General features: G+C 43.0%; 1 protein-coding gene across 2 annotated transcripts; it reads left to right on the top strand.

The window, feature by feature from the left end:
- The first annotated feature begins 663 nt into the window (after window positions 1-663).
- On the top strand, window positions 664-11,718 carry PRNP (prion protein (Kanno blood group)). Of its 2 annotated transcripts, XM_082857413.1 has the most exons (3): window positions 664-741; window positions 3,405-3,503; window positions 10,340-11,718. In XM_082857413.1, exon 3 carries the CDS (start codon window positions 10,350-10,352, stop codon window positions 11,121-11,123), a length of 774 nt encoding a protein of 257 aa, XP_082713539.1. In that variant the 5' UTR covers window positions 664-741; window positions 3,405-3,503; window positions 10,340-10,349; the 3' UTR covers window positions 11,124-11,718. The 2 variants fall into 2 exon arrangements, with proteins under 2 accessions (XP_082713539.1, XP_082713540.1); XM_082857414.1 differs by lacking the exons at window positions 664-741; window positions 3,405-3,503 and adding an exon at window positions 5,625-5,747.
- The last annotated feature ends 8,902 nt before the right edge of the window (window positions 11,719-20,620 follow it).

Below are 20,620 nucleotides of genomic sequence, written 5' to 3'. Positions count from 1 at the left end.
TAACCCTAACGCCTGTCTTCTATCATTTGCCATCCTTCACATGAGACAAACCCCTACCTAATTTCTTGGCAGAATAATGATCAAGAATACACAATGTTTATACAAGAAACCTCAGGTAATGTCCAGAGTGGACTTGTTATATGGTTATATGGAGAGCATTTTCCTCATTTGTGAACATCATAATCTAAATCATCTCTTTTGCATATAGTGAGCAGGAGCTGAGTAAATGAAGGAACAGGTGATGGCTAATGTCCTTTCTAGGCCTCAAATTTTAAGGATATATGTGTAAATTCACAAACTGGGCTCAATCCAGTGTAGCAGAATTTTCTTCCTCTTTAGAAATTTCTGGTTACCAAAGATCCAGAAATTGCTTTCTCATTCCCTAATCTTTCAATTTCTCGTGTTCGCCATTACGTAACGTGGAGCTGGGGCTTTGGGCCGAATTTTCCTTTAAAGATGATTTTTATAGTCAATAAGCAACTTCAAGGAGTGACGAGCCAGCCGGGGAGGCGATATTAGTTGACGCACGCGTCTAAGCGAATCCCAACTCGTTTTTCCCAGGGACTCAGATTCCCGGGCTTGCTTGGCAGGGCTGAGCCTCTGCGCGTAAACCCCGGGCGCGTGCAGCCGCCTCCGGGCCCCGCCCCCGCATCTCCTCCTCTGCCCCGCGCTGACGCCGGCCCTCGCCGCCAGTCGTTGACAGCCGCCGAGCTGCGAGCTTCTTCTCTCCCGCAGAGGCAGGTAACAGCCGCATCGCCCTTTAACCTCCCAGCTGGGGCCGTGGGCGCAGAGGCCGGCAGTCAGAACCCCTGCCTTGGGGCCGAGGCGCGAGGGCGCACGGCCGGGTCCGGGCGGGAGGCCGACCTTGACAGTGAGGAGGGCGGGGAGCTTCCGGAGGGCGCGCAACGTGTCGGGCCTACCCAGCGAGCTCGTTGGTTTTCGGACGCCGTGGCTTGGTTTTGCCCTCCTGGTTAGGCGAGCTCCATTTACTCGGAATGGGGGCGGGGGCCGCGGCTGGCCGGGGCCCCTCTGGAGGGTTGGGGGTAGTGTCGAGGAGTCTGGCCCCCTCCCAGGCAAGTCCACGGCGGGAGTGGGATGGGCGAGTAGCGCCGGCAAGGGGGCCACAAGTCCGGGGAATGGGCGCGCGGAACCCAACGAAGGCCGCAAAGGGGCTCCGCTGAGGCGCTCAGCGAGGAGGACCAAGGAGAGGCGCGGGTCCGGGCCCTCCCGATACCCAGAGGGGACGCGGCCGACCACCCGAGTCCAGGGCCTCGTTAGGGAGGAGTCCCGGGGCGTCTGGGGGCCTCCCCAGCCGCCGCCGCCGACCTCCTCCCCAGAGGGGGCCCCGCCTGCCATCACGCGGCCGGGCGGTGCCTGGGACGCAGCAGCGGGCGGGTCTCTGGCACACCCGGGGACCGGCACAGGCTGGCGGGAGCTGGGCTTCCGGCCTCGGCGGGCGGAGTCTTGGGGCGACCCCGCCCTCGCTCCCGGGCCTGAGACGTCCAGGTGCAGGCGGCAGAGTGTCTCCTGCGAGCTCATGTGTGGTGGACTCACAGGCTTTGCTTTTCGCCGTCTCGACTGTCCCTGTGGAAGGAGAGAACTCGGCCGTCAGGGGGTCTCCGAGAGCGGGGATCAGGGCCGGGCAGCGCCCCTCGGAGAACCACATTCCTCCGCTAGTATGGGTGGCACCTTCACGTTTGATTATTGAACAACGGGAAGAAGTCCATTTTTGCAGTCCATTTTCGTTTTTGTCCTTTTCTATTTGTATCAGCAGTGGCAAATAGATTTTTTGAAATCATAAGCCCACCACCATCACATCCACCCTCACCATCTCAAAGCCACTGCCTTCTGTTTTGCAGTTTCCTCTTCTCCAGTTCGTACACAACACAATGCAGTTTCACCTCGCTGATCATGATTATCCTCATCTCATGGCCGAGTTATTTTCCTGTGCTTAGAGCAATCACGGTTTAATAAGCAGTTCCCAGCATGCTGAACATTTGAATTGTTTCCCTTTTCCTTGCAAAAAAAAATCCAGGTAGAATAGAATTAAAGATTTTCACAAATCAAATTATCAGAAAAAATAGGAACAGAAAATTGAATAAAAATGTCAGATCTCTGGAAAAATCAACAGCTGTCTCAGATTTGAAGAAGAAAAAAAAATATCACCAATGAAAAGGAACAATTTTACCTACCCAAACACTGAGGAGCTCTTACAATGAAAAAGGACTAAACAGAAAGGGAAAGAAAGCAGAGCTAGGATGTGATTTGTATATGGTTTTTATCTGACAGAAATTTTTCATACTTGTGAAAGGAGAATATCGAGATTATAAAAGATAAATGGTGAAATGATGAATCGTTTACAGAATACAATGCAAATTAAAGTAAGTCTGGATTATCATTTTGCAGCTATTAGCAAAAACAACAGTAACAGCAACCACTGCTGGAAGGTTGCCTAGAAATTTGCATATTCAGTTATCCTGGGAGGTGACAGGGCTTTGGGGTTAGAAAGATGGCTCTGCAACTAATCATTTCACAGCTTGGGACCAGTTACCTAATTTCCTCATCCTCCTTTTGTCCATTCATACGCTAGAGGAAATTATACCTATTTCAGGAGTTTGCCAAGATTAACTGTTTGTGTAAAACTGACCTTTGGTATGTATACCTTTATTCTTTTCCTAGTCACACTGCACTGGGGACATAGTGAATCTGTGTGAAATTTGTGAAAAGCAATCTGGTGATGCATTTAAGCCAAGACCCAGAAACCCCACTCCTGGGAATTTACTTGCAATGGAAGAAACAACAGGAAAGGGGAAAAAAAAGCCATATGCACACACATTCAGAATGATCTAAAATTAAACCCAACAGCAGGGCAGCAGCTAAGAAAATCATGACACATTAACTGCAAGGAACATTGTGTAACTATCAAGTCATGATTTTGGAGCCTGTCTGCGATATATTGGAAAAAACTGACAAGTCAAAGTACAGATTACTAAAATGCATCTACTTACTCAGATGCAGTTTATTAAGGTATATGTGAAAAATCTGAATAAAAATGAAGTTTTAATAGAAATACAGGTTATTTTAATTTTCTTTTCTTGTTGATATATTGCTTTTCTAAATAACATCTTTAAAATAGTTCATAGTTAATTTTTTTAAGGAAATGGACCCACAGCTTTCTGTGTGTGGGAGAGGGAGAGCTCAATGTCATGTTTGCTGCTGCTTTTTTGAGCTGACCTCATTTCTTTTTTTCAAATATTATCTTGTTTTTTTCCTTGAGTAGATATATAAGTGGTTTAGTAATTTATATATTGGGTTTTTCATTTAAAGAATCAGTTCTTAGATTTATTTATCAATTCTAGTTTTTTCTGTTTTTTTTTTTTTTTTTTTTTTTTTTTTTTTTTTAGGGACTCCTGAATATATTTGAAAACTGAACAGTTTCAGCCAAGCCGAAGCATTCTGTCTTCCCAGGGACACAAATCCAACTTAGCTGAGCCAAAGCAGATGTACGTACCCTGTGGAATCCCTTTGGTCTTGTGATGGTTGAAAGTTCCCAGCTGTCACAGAAGATAAGGTCCTCGAAAGGCTGTGGTCACAAATCCTTGCTCTGGAGGCAACTTGGATCTATATATGTAACCCACACCTATTATATCATCCTTTCTTGTAAAATCATCTTGATTTTGCAGGGAAAGGGCTTTCTCTAGAATCATTCTGAGTTATGTAAGGAAGTAACCATTTTAAAAATAGTATAATAAAAGTAGTAACATTACAAACATTTCTGCACTAAATTAACACTGACAAAAGGTTTTATGAGGTGACAGTTTTTCCAAGCTGTAGTTTTAATTTATCTATTCCAGTCTCTCTTTTCAGATCTTATTTCCTCTTCCAAGGCAGCCAGCTTTATCAGTTGTGAACTGCTGCATGTGAAACATTCAAAACATGCCTGTATCTAAAGCTTTGATGGCTGCAGCAAAATAATCCTTGAGTGAATAGCATGTGTAGTAATTCTTACATTTGGGAGAATTTTCTGTTTGTTCATCCTTTTTCTTCTAACCATATTCTCCTGGGGTATAGGGTAGGCTCTAGCAATGTTGCTTTTTTTTCAAGCTGTTCACATAATTCTGAGGGTGAATCAGGTTCAGGCCCTTTGCCCTATTCAGTCCAGGGCTAGGCCTCAGTGCCAGTGAAAAACCCCCACCCCAGAGCGGTTTGTAAAATTTTGAGTAGCTTGCATTAGGCTCTTTAAGGGGCAATGACCTCAAAAGATAAAAATATGACACATGAGTTCCACTTAGCTCAGGAAAGACAGGAAATTTTTCCGGGGCAGTCGGGGGTAGGGGGACTATTTGGTGTGCCAGTTCCCAATTTAACCAATTAAGTGTCAAGGGTGTAACATGTTTTAAGTATCAGAAGTTTGGCCCCTGGCACATGACCACTGGACAAGTTCCTCCTGGCTCTGATTCTTAGTCCCATGTATTCCCCATGGGAATAGGATGAATGGCATAATATATGGGTCTTTTTTTTGTTCCTTCTCTCTAGTACCATTGCTCTGCCATTCGGCTCATGCACTAATGCCACATGATCTTATTTATTTTAGTTTTGCAATGCATTCTGGTACCTGGCAGGCCAAGTATACCCTAGATTTTCTTCCTGTTAAATAATTTCTTTAGTCTTCTTAATTTTGAGTATCATTTCATCATATTCCTTAAAATCCTCTTTAAATTAGGACTGAAATTGCGTTGACTTTATGATTATTTGGAGGTGAATTGGTATCTTTCAGTCTTGATTTTCCCAACCAAAAACATTATCTGTCTTTCTCTTTTTTTCCAGTCTTCCAGCTTTCTTCCTAAAAGGTCTATTTATTTTTAGGTTAAATCTTAGATATTTTGAATATTTTATTGCCACTATGAGTGGGATTTTTTTTTCACACTAAATCTTCTAAATAATTACAACTGATTTGAGTATTCACTCTTTTCTATATGTTGATTTCAAAAACTGCCACCTTAATAAGCTCACTTATTTATTCTAGGACACAATTTTGGATGATTTTCCTGGATTTTCCAGATAGAAAATCATACCTGGGACTTCCCTGGTGGTGCAGTGGTTAAGAATCTGCCTGCCAGTGCAGGGGACACGGGTTCGAGCCCTGGTCCAGGAAGCTCCCACATGCCGTGGAGCAACTAAGCCCGTGCACCACAACTACTGAGCCTGAGCTCTAGAACCTGCAAGCCACAACTACTGAAGCCCGTGTGCCACAGCTACTGAAGCCTGCACACCTAGAGCCCATGCTCCGCAGCAAGAGAAGCCACTGCAATGAGAAGCCCACGCACCGCAACGAAGAATAGCCCCTGCTTGCCACAACTAGAGAAAGCCTGCACACAGCAACAAAGACCCAACGCAACCAAAAATAAAATAAATAAATTTTTTAAAAAAAGAAAAGGGCTTCCCTGGTGGCACAGTGGTTGAGAGTCCGCCTGCCGATGCAGGGGACACGGGATCGTGTCCCGGTCCGGGAAGATCCCACATGCCGCGGAGCGGCTGGGCCCGTGAGCCGTGGCCGCAGAGCCTGCGCGTCCGGAGCCTGTACTCCGCAACGGGAGAGGCCACAACAGTGAGAGGCCCGCGTACGGCAAAAAAAAAGAAAATCATACCTGGCTAGAACCTCCATAACAGTCTAAAATAGCAGCAATTGCTTGCATTCTTGTCTTGTTCATTATATTAAGGAGAATGCCTTTCCTCTTTCAGTTAAGGTAGGGTGTGGGCTGTGTGTCTGTGATAGCTGTTCTTGATGATGGAAAGGGATTACTTTCTAGTTCTATGGAAATTTTTTCAACAGCTTAACCTTAAAAAATCAGGAATGTATGTAGATTTTAATTGAAAACTTTCAACATCAGAGCATCTTTGTGTTTTTTTCCTTAACCTACTAATAGGTTACTTGATTTTGTGATTTTAAGCCATCCTTGTATTCCTAAATAATCCTTATTGGTCACAGTGTATTCTTCTTTTACTAAACTGTCAAAATCAGCTTGGTGGTATTTTCTTTTGGTTTTTGGCACCCATGTTGCTGGAGGTTGGATAGCTAAGAGTGTGAGCCCTTCACTCAGAATACTGGAGTTTGAATCTCGATCCTTTATTCCCTTGGCTATTAACAGCACTTCTCAGGTGAAGCTGCCCAGGGGTTTATCTCTGCTGAGTTCCAGATTCTTATAACAATTGCCTGAATTGATACTCCCACTTGAATGGCTCATAGATGTAGCAAAGTTAGTATGTCCAAACTAAAACTTTATTTTCTCTCACAAGCATGGCCCTCCATCAGTTTCCTCTGTTTCAATAGATGGCATCACCACCATCTGCCTGGCTATGAAAGCCACAAACCTGATCAACTCTCACTTCTCCATCCACTCTATCTGCTTAATTGGTTCTTTCTGCAAAATACATCCCATTTTTTCACAGCTCCTCAACTGCATTGGCACAGTCCCAGGCCACACCACCATCTTCCTTCAATCGTTTTATAAGTGGTCTCACCATTTCCTTTCTTGTCCCCCAAATTTTCTACTTACACAACAGGGTGAACTTTGTTAAAAAAAAGAAAAAGATCCTGTGATGTTATTCTCCTAAGACCCTTTAATGGCTTCCCACTGTCTTTCAGGTTCCAGATACCTATCTTCCTTAGTGCTTGAACCCACAAACTAAACATCTTACTCACCACTGTGTCCTCAGCCACAGCATAATGCTAGACCCTTAGAAGACAACAAATATTTGTTAAACTAATCAATGGCTATTGTACGGTAACTTTTTTCTCCATTTCTCCTATGGTTTATCGTCAAGTTTTCTATTTCTTTAAAAACTGGCACGTACTAGCTGTTCCATAAATATTTGTTTAATGCATTGATTCTAACATCTGTTTTTATAATTTAATAGGAAGGCAATCCATCCCACAAAGATTTTTAATTCATAAAACTTTTACTTTTCAGAGTTAGGTCTCTAGAGTCTGCTTTTGCATGTGGTGTTAGGGTCCTAGTTTTATTTTCCTCCAGTTTCCCAGAAGCATCTGCTAAACAAACGTTTCTTTCTCCATTGATTTGTGGTGTCCAATTTATCATTTATCAGGTTTGTACTAAAGAATTTATACATGGGTTTATATCTGAACTTGCTATTCTCCTTCCTTTGATCTTTAGGTCCGTTTCTAGACTGTTACCCTATTTATTACATATTTATTACTATGACTTTGTAATAGGATTTAATGTCTGATAACAGTAGATTCTCTCCTTTTTTCTCTTCTTTTTTAAGGTTGAGTTTGCTACCTGTGGACATTTCTTACCTCTTGTGGGTTTATTGAATTCCTCAAAAAATCCAGGTGGAATTTTGATTGTCATTTTATTATTATAAGTTCATTTGGGGGTAATTGATATCTTTATAGTACTAAGTTGTTCCAACCAAAACCTTTCCATGTTTACAGATCATCTTCTTCGTTCTTTACTAATGTTCAATTTTTCTTTCCCCAGTCTTAAGTCAATCCTAGATACTTTATAGTTTGGGTTGAAATTATTACTATCTTATTAATTTTTTTCTAGTTGATTATTGCTGGTATAGAGAAATGCTGATTTTTGTAGGCCAATCTTGTATCCCACAGCCTATCCCTCTAGTTGTCTCGTGTTACCTCTGTTGAGTCTGTTGAATTTTCTATGTTTATGATCACATTAATTCCACATAATGTCAGCTGGAGCTCTTTCCTTGGAGTTCTTGCACCAGTTTCTTCTTTGTCTTTGCATATGGCATTGGAAGGACTTCCAGTCCTGTGGCAGTGTACATCCTTGTCTTGTTTCTGATCTTAAAGGGACTACATTCAAAACTTACTTATTGTGTTTGCTGTTTTAGTTATATAATCTTTATTAAGTTAAGGAAGTTACCTCCTATTCCTAGTCTACTAAGAGTATTTTTCTTAGTGATAAATAGGTATTGACTGTTGTCACATACTTAGTGTCTTGAAATGTGCCAGAGTGTTAGGCCACAAACTGACCATTCTCTGAGAGCATCTTATATGAAGTGTCGTAGCACAGCCAGACATTCAGAAACCTAGTCTCTATTCCTAGCAATTTCACTAATTAACACTGTAATCACAGATATGTCACTTGACTTTTCTGAATCTTGGTGGCTAATTTGTAGAGTGAGAAGTTTGGATTAAATAATATAAGATCTTCCTTATTTTATCACAAACAGAAAGATTCTCCAAGGTCTCATTAAGTTTTGAGTCCTTATCCTTAGAAATGATTCTCTGCTTCAAAATGTAGTTGTTAATTTTTATGCTTTTTATAATTAAATGTTGCTATTGTTGTTCTCAACTGATTTTAAAATGATCTTGTCTTAATATAGTTTATGATCATCCAACTTTAATATTCAGTTTTAAAGTACTGATCAGCAACATATGCCCGTGGCCCTTATGCCCTATTACCTGTATCTCCAGTCCATGGTCATTCTTCAGCTCCAGACTCACCAAGCTAACTGCCTACTGGTATCTCTTGTCCCAGTAGGCAGCTTGATAATGGCATTGTAGCTTGATAATGGCATTGCCAAAGCCACACACCACATTTGTCTCCCTCCAGACTTGCTCCACCTTCCGTGTTCTGTCCACACAATTGCCCAATCCAGAAATCTGGGTGCCACCTCGATTCTTCCAGTCTTTCATCTTCCACGTCAAACACCAAGCTTTCCAGAATTCCCTGAGGTGTTTGAGCAGAATTGTGAGCAGCCTGGAAGCCAAGAGCTGAGCCCCATTAGCAAATGGAAAATAGATCAGGGAAGCAGACCTGCAGAAGACTGAGTGCCAGGAGATGTGGATGCGAGATTGAGGCCAGTCAGCATATCCCAGGACCCTGTCCCTCTGACCTTACACAAAAGAGCCTCCAAAAATCCTAACTGGCATATTCTGAGCAGTTTAGCTGGGCTTATAACTTTCAAATATATTTTTATTTACACCAAGACATTTCAATAGTGATAGTAGAAACAAACATGATGTTAATTCATTTATTTGTTTAATCAGTCTTCCTCTGAATATTATCCAATTTAGTCTTTAGTTCTGAAGGTTATGAAAAATAATTTTATAATATTAGATGCCGTTTTTATTTGAAGGTGTCCCAGTGCTGGGGATAAGACTACTATCAGCATTACAACGTATGCCATTTTTGGTTTTGTGGCACATGGTATTTTGGAGCATATGGTTTGACATGGGGTACAGTAGAAACTAATGATCATTCTACTGTATGTCTTTAATCTCTGCTCTTGGCACCAAGCACCCAGGGTGAATGAGGTCTTCAATCTGAAAGGAGGTTTTTAATTGATGAATGTACATTCTGCAAAGGTTCATAAATTATCATGCAGGATACTTTGTTTATTCCTAAGCCACGCTAGCCCTTTCATATAAGATATGTGTCTTTTCTACCAAAAATTAGGAGAAAATAAGTCACTCACGAACCATTAAATGCTGAACTAAGACTCATTCAGTGAGTGAGTGACTGCAAAGCTTGTGAACACAGCCTTCCTTACCCCATTTTGAACAGCCCCATTTGTTTCTGTCTATAGAGAGAAAAATGAATTTATAGGTGGGCTTGCAGAATCTTGCACATTTCCTGTTTCCAAAAATTTATTATATTGAGAATTTCTTTGAGGAAATTCTTGTTGGCATTTATATGTTCAGAGGATATTAATTCCTTCACTTAACAGGTATCTATTGTGTATATGCTCTGTGCCAGGCCCTGAGGAGACAGCAGTGAACAAAAGAGACATTTCCAGCTTACATTCCTGCGGGAGGAAAGAGGACATGAGCCAGCTATTTAGAAAATGATTTAATGATTTCAGCACCTACCTGGGGGTGTTCCTAACTGGACATTAGAATCACTTCCATAGGGGCCATGCCAGGGTCTCGGGAGGTTCCAGGAGCTCATATCCCTCATAACAGCCCAAATCACTACTTCAGAGAAGCTCAAAGCTATGGCAAACCCACCAGGTGTTAATAGTTTCTTCCAGTTTAGATACAATGTATCAACCAGAGGTTATTTTTATCATAAGCAATGTTGCTGGCATTCCACCTTTATCAAGTTTCTAGGAAACAGCGCCAGAAATTATCTTAAGGTCAAATTTGTCCTGAGAGAAGGAGAAAGAGCTGTGTTAACCCTTTACCTACAATTACTTTTGCTGTAAGGGTTGCAAAACAGACATGGAATGTGAAGAACATATATGACCAAGAACATTTATAGCTGATGCCACTGCTATGCAATCATTATGCTGCAGACGTTAAGTGTTTTCAACATAAACACACAATGCTGACACCCTCTTTATTTTGCAGATAAGTCATCATGGTGAAAAGCCACATAGCCAATTGGATCCTGGTTCTCTTTGTGGCCACGTGGAGTGACATGGGCTTCTGCAAGAAGCGACCAAAGCCTGGAGGAGGATGGAACACTGGGGGGAGCCGATACCCAGGACAGGGCAGTCCTGGAGGCAACCGCTATCCACCCCAGGGAGGGGGAGGCTGGGGTCAGCCCCACGGTGGTGGCTGGGGACAGCCCCATGGTGGTGGCTGGGGTCAGCCCCACGGTGGTGGCTGGGGACAGCCCCATGGTGGTGGAGGCTGGGGTCAAGGTGGTGGTACCCATAATCAGTGGAAGCCCAGTAAGCCAAAAACCAACATGAAGCATGTGGCAGGAGCTGCTGCAGCTGGGGCGGTGGTAGGGGGCCTTGGTGGCTACATGCTGGGGAGTGCCATGAGCAGACCCCTTATACATTTTGGCAGTGACTATGAGGACCGTTACTATCGTGAAAACATGTACCGTTACCCCAACCAGGTATACTACAGGCCAGTGGATCAGTATAACAACCAGAACAGCTTCGTGCATGACTGTGTCAACATCACAGTCAAGCAGCACACAGTCACTACCACCACCACCAAGGGGGAAAACTTCACTGAGACGGACATCAAGATGATGGAGCGTGTTGTGGAGCAGATGTGCATCACCCAGTACCAGAGAGAATACCAGGCTTATTACCAAAGAGGGGCAAGTGTGATCCTTTTCTCCTCCCCTCCTGTGATCCTCCTCATCTCTTTCCTCATTTTCCTCATAGTGGGATGAGGAAGGCCTTCCTGTTTTCATCATCTTAATCTTCACCAGGTTGGGGGAGGGGGTATCTACCTGCAGCCCTTTAGTGGTGGTGTCTCATTCTTGCTTCTCTGTTCGTCACCTGTAGGTTAATACCCTTAGCACTTACAGCACTGGGAAATGGAAAGTAGATCTGAAATGCTATTTATTCAAGCCCCATTTGATTTAATCCTTCATAGGCCAACGCTAGTGCTGAGCTGGTAAAAGTGTAACAGCAAATAATCATTGGGTGATCTAGGCTTATTTTTTGTCTAGTGCAACAGATTGAGGCTAAAACAATTCTCAAAGCAGTCTTCAAATACCTTTGCCTAAATACCTCCAGCTCCTTCTCCAGCTAGAGCTCAGTACACTAATGCCCCATCTTAGCAGTGATTTTATAGCAATTTCCTCATTTGTTTTAAGAAAACCTGACTGCATTTCCCTGTTCAAACAGCATTTCTGCCAAATCTGGAAGGAGGCTGCATAATATTCATTCAAAAAATAAAACTAGAAATCCTTAGCTTGTGGGCCCAGGCTCAACCCGGTGGAAAGCATGTGTCCTGTGTCTGCAGAGAACTGTAAGGATGTTTTGCATTTTGCAGTACGGGTTACACAGCAGCTATTGCATCAAGAATGGATATTCGTGCAACACTAGACTTCAGGGCAGAGGACATTTTCACAGGGAATGAACATAACTAACATAATATGAAAGGCTTCTGAGACTAAAAATTTCCAGCATATGGAAGAGGTGCCCTCGGAGACAGCCTCCCATTTTGGATGTTTAAAGCACCTTTATGTGGTATTCTTTTCTTTAGTAATGTAAACTATAGATAATGAAGATACTTTAATTAAACTACCTTCTGGACACTGAGAGCAAATCTCTTTTGTTTGTTTACCTGGAAAGCAGAATGATTTTAACATTGTTTGGATGAAGCCAGGAGATTTTAACATAGAGGAAACAGCAGCTATAAAAAACACGGTATTCAGGTCCTTAGTTTCTGGAATTGGCTTTTGAATCAAAGAATAGGGAGGCATTCCAAAAAAAAAATAGGTTAGAGATGGTAGGAATATGATCCATTCAAAGTGGAAAAAGCAATTCTGTTACCATTATTTAAGTAAGGTAAAATTATTCCCTGGGTTGTTCAATATTGTCACCTAGCAGATTTACATTACTATTCTGCACTGTTATTACTGGCTTGCACTTTGTGGGTATCCTATGTAAAAAAAAAAAAAAAATTATATATATATATATATATACATATATATATATATTGCATATGACAAAATTAGAAATTTTGGTTAGAGCGATTAACATCTGAACTATCTAATGCATTACCTGTTTTTGTAAGGTACTAAATACTTAATAACACTTAAAGGAAACCCTTTTGTGTGGTCCTTAGGCTTACAATGTGCACTGAATAGTTTTGTATAAGAATACAGAGTGGTATTTGAAATACGCATGTGCTTTATATTTTCTATATTTGTAACTTTGCATGTACTTGCTTTGTTGTATTAAAAGTTTATAAGTGTTTAATATCTGACTAATATTAAACAGGAGCTAAAAGGAGCATCTTCCTTGAAGTTTGCAGTTGTGCTTCACCATTGTGCACCCCATGTTGGCAGCTTCATTTTGGGGGTTAATCTGAGCAAAGTGGCGCATTCACTGCTTGTGGTGGCCAATGTTTCACACACCCACTCCTGATCCTGCCTCAGCCTTACTCCCAGTCACATGCCAGCTATTCTCTGCTGCCTTTTCATTTTTTTCCACAAGTACCTGGCAAAGTCACTTCTGCAGCAGAGGAAAACAGTCCTTGAATTCTGGAAGCTTTTTTCTGTTCTGGATTTTGAAATAGAGGATTTTCTTGATTAAGATGAGACTTAACAAACTAAATTATCTACTTGATGCCCATCCCCACCCTCAACACCAACTCAGGTTATAAACTGTGAGACCTGGTAACAATCACTCTTTGGATTGAAATTCAACACCGTAAGGTCAATAGGCCACTTTTCTTTGTCACAGGGTTTCAACTCATTTTTCATGTTTTCTTCTTCACAAGTGTGAAGTACCAGCTCTCAGTTTTCCTTCACAGAGGTTTTCTTCTGCATCTGTAATTTACCAACAGCAGGAAATAATCATAAAAAATGACAGTGGTTGAAATCATAATATTTATTAATACCTTAGCAAATGCCAGTATCCTTCAATATCTAAACAGAGGATCAACTTTGCATTAAAAATGAAAAGATAAAAACATCTTGAAACCCCATCATTCACAAAACTATTAAAACAAATGACATATACAAAGACTCAAAAGCATTACTCCAAGTTAATCATTAACAAAAATTTCTAGGACTATTTTCATTCAGCCCTTTTGACCATATTTCTAATTATTTAAAAACAAACTATTCATTATCTGCCAATCGTACTTTCTCAAAAATAGCCCACTGAGAAGGCTTCAATCATTAAATGCATAGGTATTTGGAGGGCCAAAGTGAATGATACACATCTGTATCTTTCTCAGCCACCATGTTTTCTTCCTGTTACTTCCAACTACTATGAGTTGTGCTAAAGGAATTTTTACTAAAAAAAATTTTAAATCAATTTTAAATAACTGAGTCTAACCCTCACAGAGGGTTCTTCCAGAGAAGTGTCAGGTGTCAACCTTTGTTTCCCTTCCTTTCTCTCTGGGGTTAAAGCCAAATAAGTGTCCCCTGCCTTTGGAAGGGATTTGGGGTCTGTACTGCTTCCCACCCTAGTGGGGTGGGAGCCTTAATCTGGCAAGAACCTGAGCTTCCCCAGGCTCAGGCCCTGACCTTGCATTGGTCTAAGCATGACTGACCTACACAGTTCATTTCCACCTGAGAAAGGTCAGTTCCTCTCTGGCTCTTCAAAACTGGAGGATTCAGCTCCTCCTGCATTAAGCTTACATTTCGATCCTTTGCCCCACTCCTGTGAGGCCTACCCCTGTTCTCCAGGAAGCCACGCCTTCCACTGCGTACACCCAGTCTACAAGATTCACGTCTGCCTTGGTACATCTGTCCTTTCCTCCAGAGCCGGTGCTCTGTTCTTGCCTTGGAGCAATGCTCCTCAAATTTGAATGTGCTCACCAATCTGCACTGACTGGGGCCCAAGATTCTGCATTTCTCACAAGTTCCTAGATGGTGCCATGCTGGTTCTGTGAAACCTCACTGACACAAGGCCCTCAGGGTTCTCACACTATATCCTGCATTGGCACCTCCTGGAGGCTTGTTCAGCACAGGTTGCTGAGCCCCACTGCAGAGTTTCTGATTCTGGAGTGCAGGGTAGGACCTGAGAATGTACATTTCTAACAAACTCCCTGGCAATGCTGCTGTCGATGTAGAGATTGCACATGGAGCTCCACTGCTCTACAGGAAGATGTGAAGGAAATAGAAGGTGGCCTGGCCCTGAAATACAGAGCTGTTAGGGAGACTAAAAACCTGACTGGAACTCTCCCTGGGGAGGAGAAAGATGGGCGCTCTAAGGATGAAAGGCCATGGAGGTGTAAGGAGGTGGTTAACACCTGCTGCCTGAAAAGCTGGAAGCACAGGTGAGTCCTGAGGCCCACCACTAGTGAGAGACAGCTAAACCTGGAATGGTACCCACCCTGCAAATGTAGCACTTCTCAAACTCTGATGGGCATGCACATCACCTGAGAACCTTGTCAAAATGCAGTTCTGAGGCCACAAGTTTGATGTGAGCTCGGAGATTTGGTGTTTCTGCAAGCTCCCAGGTGATGTGATGCTGCTGGTCCCAGGACCACACCGAGAAACAAGGGCCTAGAGGCCCAAGTCATCTCTTCTAACCCTGACCAAGACTTTGGAGAAGCACTGAAGGCTCAGGGGGAGTGAGGAGTGGCCAGCAGGGAGTCTACCTTCTCTTGATTTAGCCCTTAGTGCTGCCTCTCCTGCTTTCACAGCACAATCCTCCTGCCTGGCCTGAGTTAAAAGAATCAACCACCTGCAGGCAGCAGTGAAGTCAGCTTCTATCTTATCTCAGAGCCAAACAGAGCTAGTTAACTGCTCCTGCGGGAAGTCTCAGACCCAGAGACATTCTGTCACTTGTCCAAGGTCACACAAATAGTATATTCACAAAAGTACATTGTGGAAACTCTTTGCCTTTGGTTTGTGATGATATTTAAGGGTTTGGCTCAAAGGTGCCAGGCCTCGGGCACTGTGTACAACCCATGGCCTCTGTGAAGGGCGCCCCCTGGTCTTCTGCAGGGCTCCAGCTTGAGGGGACTCAGTTGACTCCAAGGGGAATCTGAAGGAAGGGTCAGAAATCCTAAAAGCAATCTCAGCCTAAAATGCCTCCTTCCCTAGACAGACCCTCCATCACTCCCATACATGCCTCCCTTGTATTATTTCAGAGGTGACCTGCAGCCAGGACCCATTGGTTGGTGGCCCTCTCTAACCAAACCATGGTCCCCTGAGCCCTAGAGCACGAGTCACCTCCTGCTGGAGCCCCCAGGCTGTAGGCCACCAGGGTGATTGGGGCTGGGGGCTTTTTCTCTGTAACTGTTCTGGCAAACCTACATCTTTCCTCCCTCCTTCTCTAAAAACAAACAATAAACAAAAGCAAGGTCATTATCTTAATCTTTATATTGGGTAAAGATAACAGTTTTCAGTAACTCCATCCTTTAACACCCTTACTCAACCCAATCATTTCAGAAAACTTTACAGGACCTTGTTTCATTGCCTTTCTTGTTGAATATACCATCTTGATTAGTTTGCTAGGGCTGCCATAAAAAAATACCACAAACTGAGGGGCTTAAACAACAGAAATTTATTTTCTCACTGTTCTGGAGGCTGGAAGTCTGAGGTTAAGGTGTCATCAGGGTTGGTTTCTTCTGAGGCCTCTCTCCTTGGCTTGTAGACGGACATCTTCTCCCTGTGTCTTCGCACTGTCTTCCCTCTGTGTGTCTCTGTGTCCTAATCTCTTTTTATAAGGACATCACTCATCAAATGTGATTAGGGCCCACCCTAACGGTGTCATTTTTTCTTTTTTTAAAATTTTTAACATCTTTATTGGAGTATAATTGCTTTACAAAACGGCTTCATTTTAATTTAACTTTAAATTAACTCTTTAAAGGCCCTAACTCCAAATACAGTAATTTTTCGGTATTGGGGACTAGGACTTCAACACCTATCAAGAAATGTCATAGCAGTATGTCAGTGTCACTCTAAATACAGCTCAAAGGCAGTCCCAGGACTAAGAGGGCCTTTTGGGTGCCCCACATTCACACACTACACCGTTATCTGGATCACTCTATGCCTTCAAAAGACCGGGCCACTGCCCACCGATCCACTTAGGATTGCCAAGGGTGCTTACCTCCTACTGCCCATTGCAAACAGAAATGCTTCCATTCTGGATACAGCCCCTGAAATCCAGCCACCACGCCCCCATGGCTCACACAAAGTGAAGAGTTTCGTAATCAAACAAAGTTGTTTAGTTTGGCTCATACTAATGAAGATCTAAAACTCTAAGCCAGATAATGTTCCTCCCACACACAAATACACTGCAAACACACCTGGCTTAGCGTTATACTGATAATGAGTTAATTAACATAAGACGGAGTGTTAGCTATAATTCAGGGGGTACGACAGAAAGTTGGCAAGATGCTATCCCCGCAATGCTGCCAAATTCTGAATGCTAGGCATGCCCGTCACCCTGCTCACGGTGGCTGTCCACACATGGAACAGGCCCACTCAGGTTTCTTTATGGCTCCAGCTCATCTTCCCAAGGCCCCAACTCCAAAGTGCAGGGAGAACCCCACAGATTCCAGGCCCACCAGGTGGTCTTGCCATTGGCTAGACTCACAGACCAGGAACTCAATGAGAAAGGAGACCATGTTTTCTTTGTCCAGCCTTATTTCCCCATTCCCTTGCATGTCTCTGAATCGCCTTTTTTTTTTTTTTTTTTTTTCTTTTGTGGTAAGCGGGCCTCTCACTACTGCGGCCTCTCCTGTTGCGGAGCACAGGCTCAGTGGCCGTGGCTCACGGGCCCAGCCACTCCACGGCATGCGGGATCTTCCCGGACCAGGGCACAAAGCCGTGTACCCTGCATCGGCAGGCGGACTCTCAACCACTGTGCCACCAGGGAAGCCCTCTGAATCTCCTTTTATTCCAACCCTCCAAGGAGGCCTTTTCTCTCCAACCACTCTTTTCTCTGTACTGCCTTCCAGGAGGTGATGAGACATCATGGGTTTGTTATTTCCATGGCATCATGCAAATACCAAGGCTATTTTTGTGGACCAGACTAGCCCAGAAGAAGGGTTTCTCACCTCCAGTTAAGGCCATCAGACAGGGCTAATGTTTCCTCAAGAAACATCTCTGGACCTTTGATGAATGACGATATGCTCAGTCAAGCCCAGATTCCCCCTGTAAATATGTCAGAGACCATTCTTAGCTTTGAGAATTTTAGGAGAATGATTTTTCACTGCCATCCATGGAGGAGGCCCACTGTGGCTCTGCTGCTCATTTGATTCCCACAGCTGGGGTGGCCACATTCCTCAGAACGTGCCAGGAGATGAACTCAATAAATAAACCAGGTTGGGCTGTTTGGCTCTGTCCAGCCAGCTTATGGAAAATGCACGGTGAAAGCCACGACTTGCTTTTGACAAAATCACCTGAAGAGTACTTGAACAACAGAAATATTGTTTTATTCAGCGTCCCCTAGTTTGCAATAGTCAAACCACAATATCAAATGGAAGAGCATTTGTGTTCTCCAGGGTAATGGGTGTAAACCATAAAAAGGCTGATGAACTTCTGATGTATGCTACAATGTAAATGGACTTTGAAAACATGATGCTAAGTGAAATAAGACAGACACAAAAGTATAAATATTGTGTGATTCCATTTATATGAAATATCCAGAATAGGCAAGTCCATAGAGACAGAAAGTAGATTATTCATTGCCAGCAATTGAAGAGAGGGGATAATGAGAAGTGACTGCAAATGAACGTGGGGTTTCCTTCTGGTGTGATACAAATATTCTGGAATAAGATAGTGACAATGAACAACTTTGTGAATGGACTAAATATCACTGAATTGTACAATGTGAAATGATGAATTCCATAGTATTTGAATTATATCTCAATGAAACTTTTTTAAGCATAGAATTACCTACCTAAGAATATAAGTGATGAGAGGGTAGAGGGAGGTTCGGGCACTTGTTTGAAATTTAATTGTTATAAGAACATTTCAGCCCACTTGTTATTCTCCTAATACCCTTGGGTCCAAAGCCTTTTCTGGCCACAGAATCAAAGCCTAATCAATGAAAGCTGAAAGATGTAATACAACGTTCTTTGCCTTTAAAAAGGTGAGCACCACAATAGTTAACCACAGAGTGATTGAACCTGCTTGCCCCTCCTGCAATATGTTATTATAGAGGACCTGCCGGTGTCAAGAGTTGAAAGAATTGTTACCAGGTGAAATAAATCTGTTACCTGTATGTGGAGAAAATTCGACCCCCTTTACTCAGCATTGAATACTAAAATTTCCTCAAGAAAAAGCTATGGTCTTTGAAAAATGAATGAAGGACCTGGAAGTTGTTTCGTGCACCAGTTTTTGTGATGATTGCCTTTTCTACTACATTACAAGTTACTCCTCCTACAAACTGTTTCAACAACTTTCATCCACCTGGTGGAAACTTTACCCTTTTCCCCAAAGATGGCATTCCTCTTGACTTCTCAATCTGCCCAGCAGAGGTAGCCCCAGCTGTTTCCTCTCCACCTAGTAGGGAAGTTACACAGATGAATAAGGACACACCCTCTCATGCTATGAGCTAAGTCTTTGGCGAGACTGGGTGGTGTGAATACCAGGCCTTGAGAAATGGAGGCCTTCGTATGAGCCTTAGCTTCTGAGCTGCCCACATTACATCCCTGTTTTACTCACCTTGACCTGCTTGCCCTGTTCAGGGGCCTTGCTATATCACTTAAGAACCCATCTGAATAATGCATGTGATATTTTGGCTTTCCCTCCGTTGGCTTTCCTTCTATTTGGTTTTCCCTCCCAAGTTTATACCTGATCCTCCTTTCCTGTGTGTCATTTCATACCTATATGTCACTTCCACTTGAGGTCAGGAGATCAGAAAATATAAGAGGAGTATTGGTTCATGTCCAGTTGGAAAATTCTAAATGTTTCCATATGGCAACTAAAGTGAAGGGGTGAGAGGACCTGGTCAACTCTTGAAGTCAAGACATCTGTTGTAGAGCTGGATATGGAGTGTGAACTGCTAGTAGAGACATATCTGTGCTGGGCGGATTGTTCCCCTGGCAGTGACCATCATCCAGGGCTAGAAAAGAGAATGCATTGTTCAGTGCTAGCCCTTCCTACAGACCATAAAGCTGAGTCGGATGAAAAAAATTTTCAGGGCAGAAACAGTTGTGAAAGAAATCCAGAAGAACATCAAAGACATCAACTCTCCCTCTCTGTGTCTTCCTCCCTACAGCCCTCTCAGTGGCAATCTGGTCCTCCATTGGCACACCTGAAATAAGACACTACCCCCTGCCCATCCTCACTTCCCTCCAAAAACTAGTCTCATTGTCTTCCTTCCAGACAGTTTTATCTGCAGACTTCCACTGCAATGATCACCACTTCCTCTGCACTCTGATAACCCTTGCCTGGTACCTATCGTCATACACACTGAACGAAGGGGCTGTTTCATACTGGCAATCACAGCTTACCACCATCACTACCCCAAGAATAATTTTTAAAGGTATATTTAAACACATCATGAAGTCTTACCTTATTGTGCCTTAGAGGCACTCTCAGGATGCCTCCATTCCTTTTCTCATGCTGTTCGCTCCACCTGAAATGTCCTCCTTGCCCCCCTCCACCTGACAAACTCCTGTTAATACATCAAGACCCAGCTGAAATGTCTATCCCTGCCAGACCACTTTGTGAGTCTGATGAAGCATATGGACGCTACTCAGAATAATGGCTTTAAATGCATAAAATACAGAGGTTACATAGGAAACCAATTATGCTGAAATAGAGTTATCAAAACATTTTTACACTGATTAAATGTAAATATCTAAAACTCACTAAATAAGATCTACTAGTGGGCCGAATGACTTCACAGTGATAAGTGTAAGGGATATTTTGAGATTTGCTAAACCTGGAATTAGGGTGACCAACTTGTCTTGATTTGCCCCATACTTCCCATTTTAGCACTGAAATTCCCATGTCCTGGGAGCCCCCTCAATCGCTGGTAAACTGAGACAGTTGGCCACCCTACCTGTAATGTGACCTGAAAACATCTGTGATTCTAGTGGGTTATGGTCACAAGTACAATAATGCTACTGTGTCTGCTACCTACATTTTTCATGGAGGAAAGCCTACATTTCAGGTAGAGGTTAGTGGAAATAAAGATGTGATGGTTTTTCCTAAGTTCATGTATCTTCCAAATTCTATCCATGGACAGCCCCCTTCCAGGTTAAGAACCCCTGCAACTAGCAGGACGAAGTTAGGCC

This window comes from Leucopleurus acutus (genome assembly GCF_964270905.1).
Source record: "Leucopleurus acutus genome assembly, chromosome: 16".
Taxonomy (NCBI): domain Eukaryota; kingdom Metazoa; phylum Chordata; class Mammalia; order Artiodactyla; family Delphinidae; genus Leucopleurus; species Leucopleurus acutus.
The sequence above is the reverse complement of the archived record's forward strand: the minus strand, read 5'-3'. Positions and strand labels throughout refer to the sequence as shown.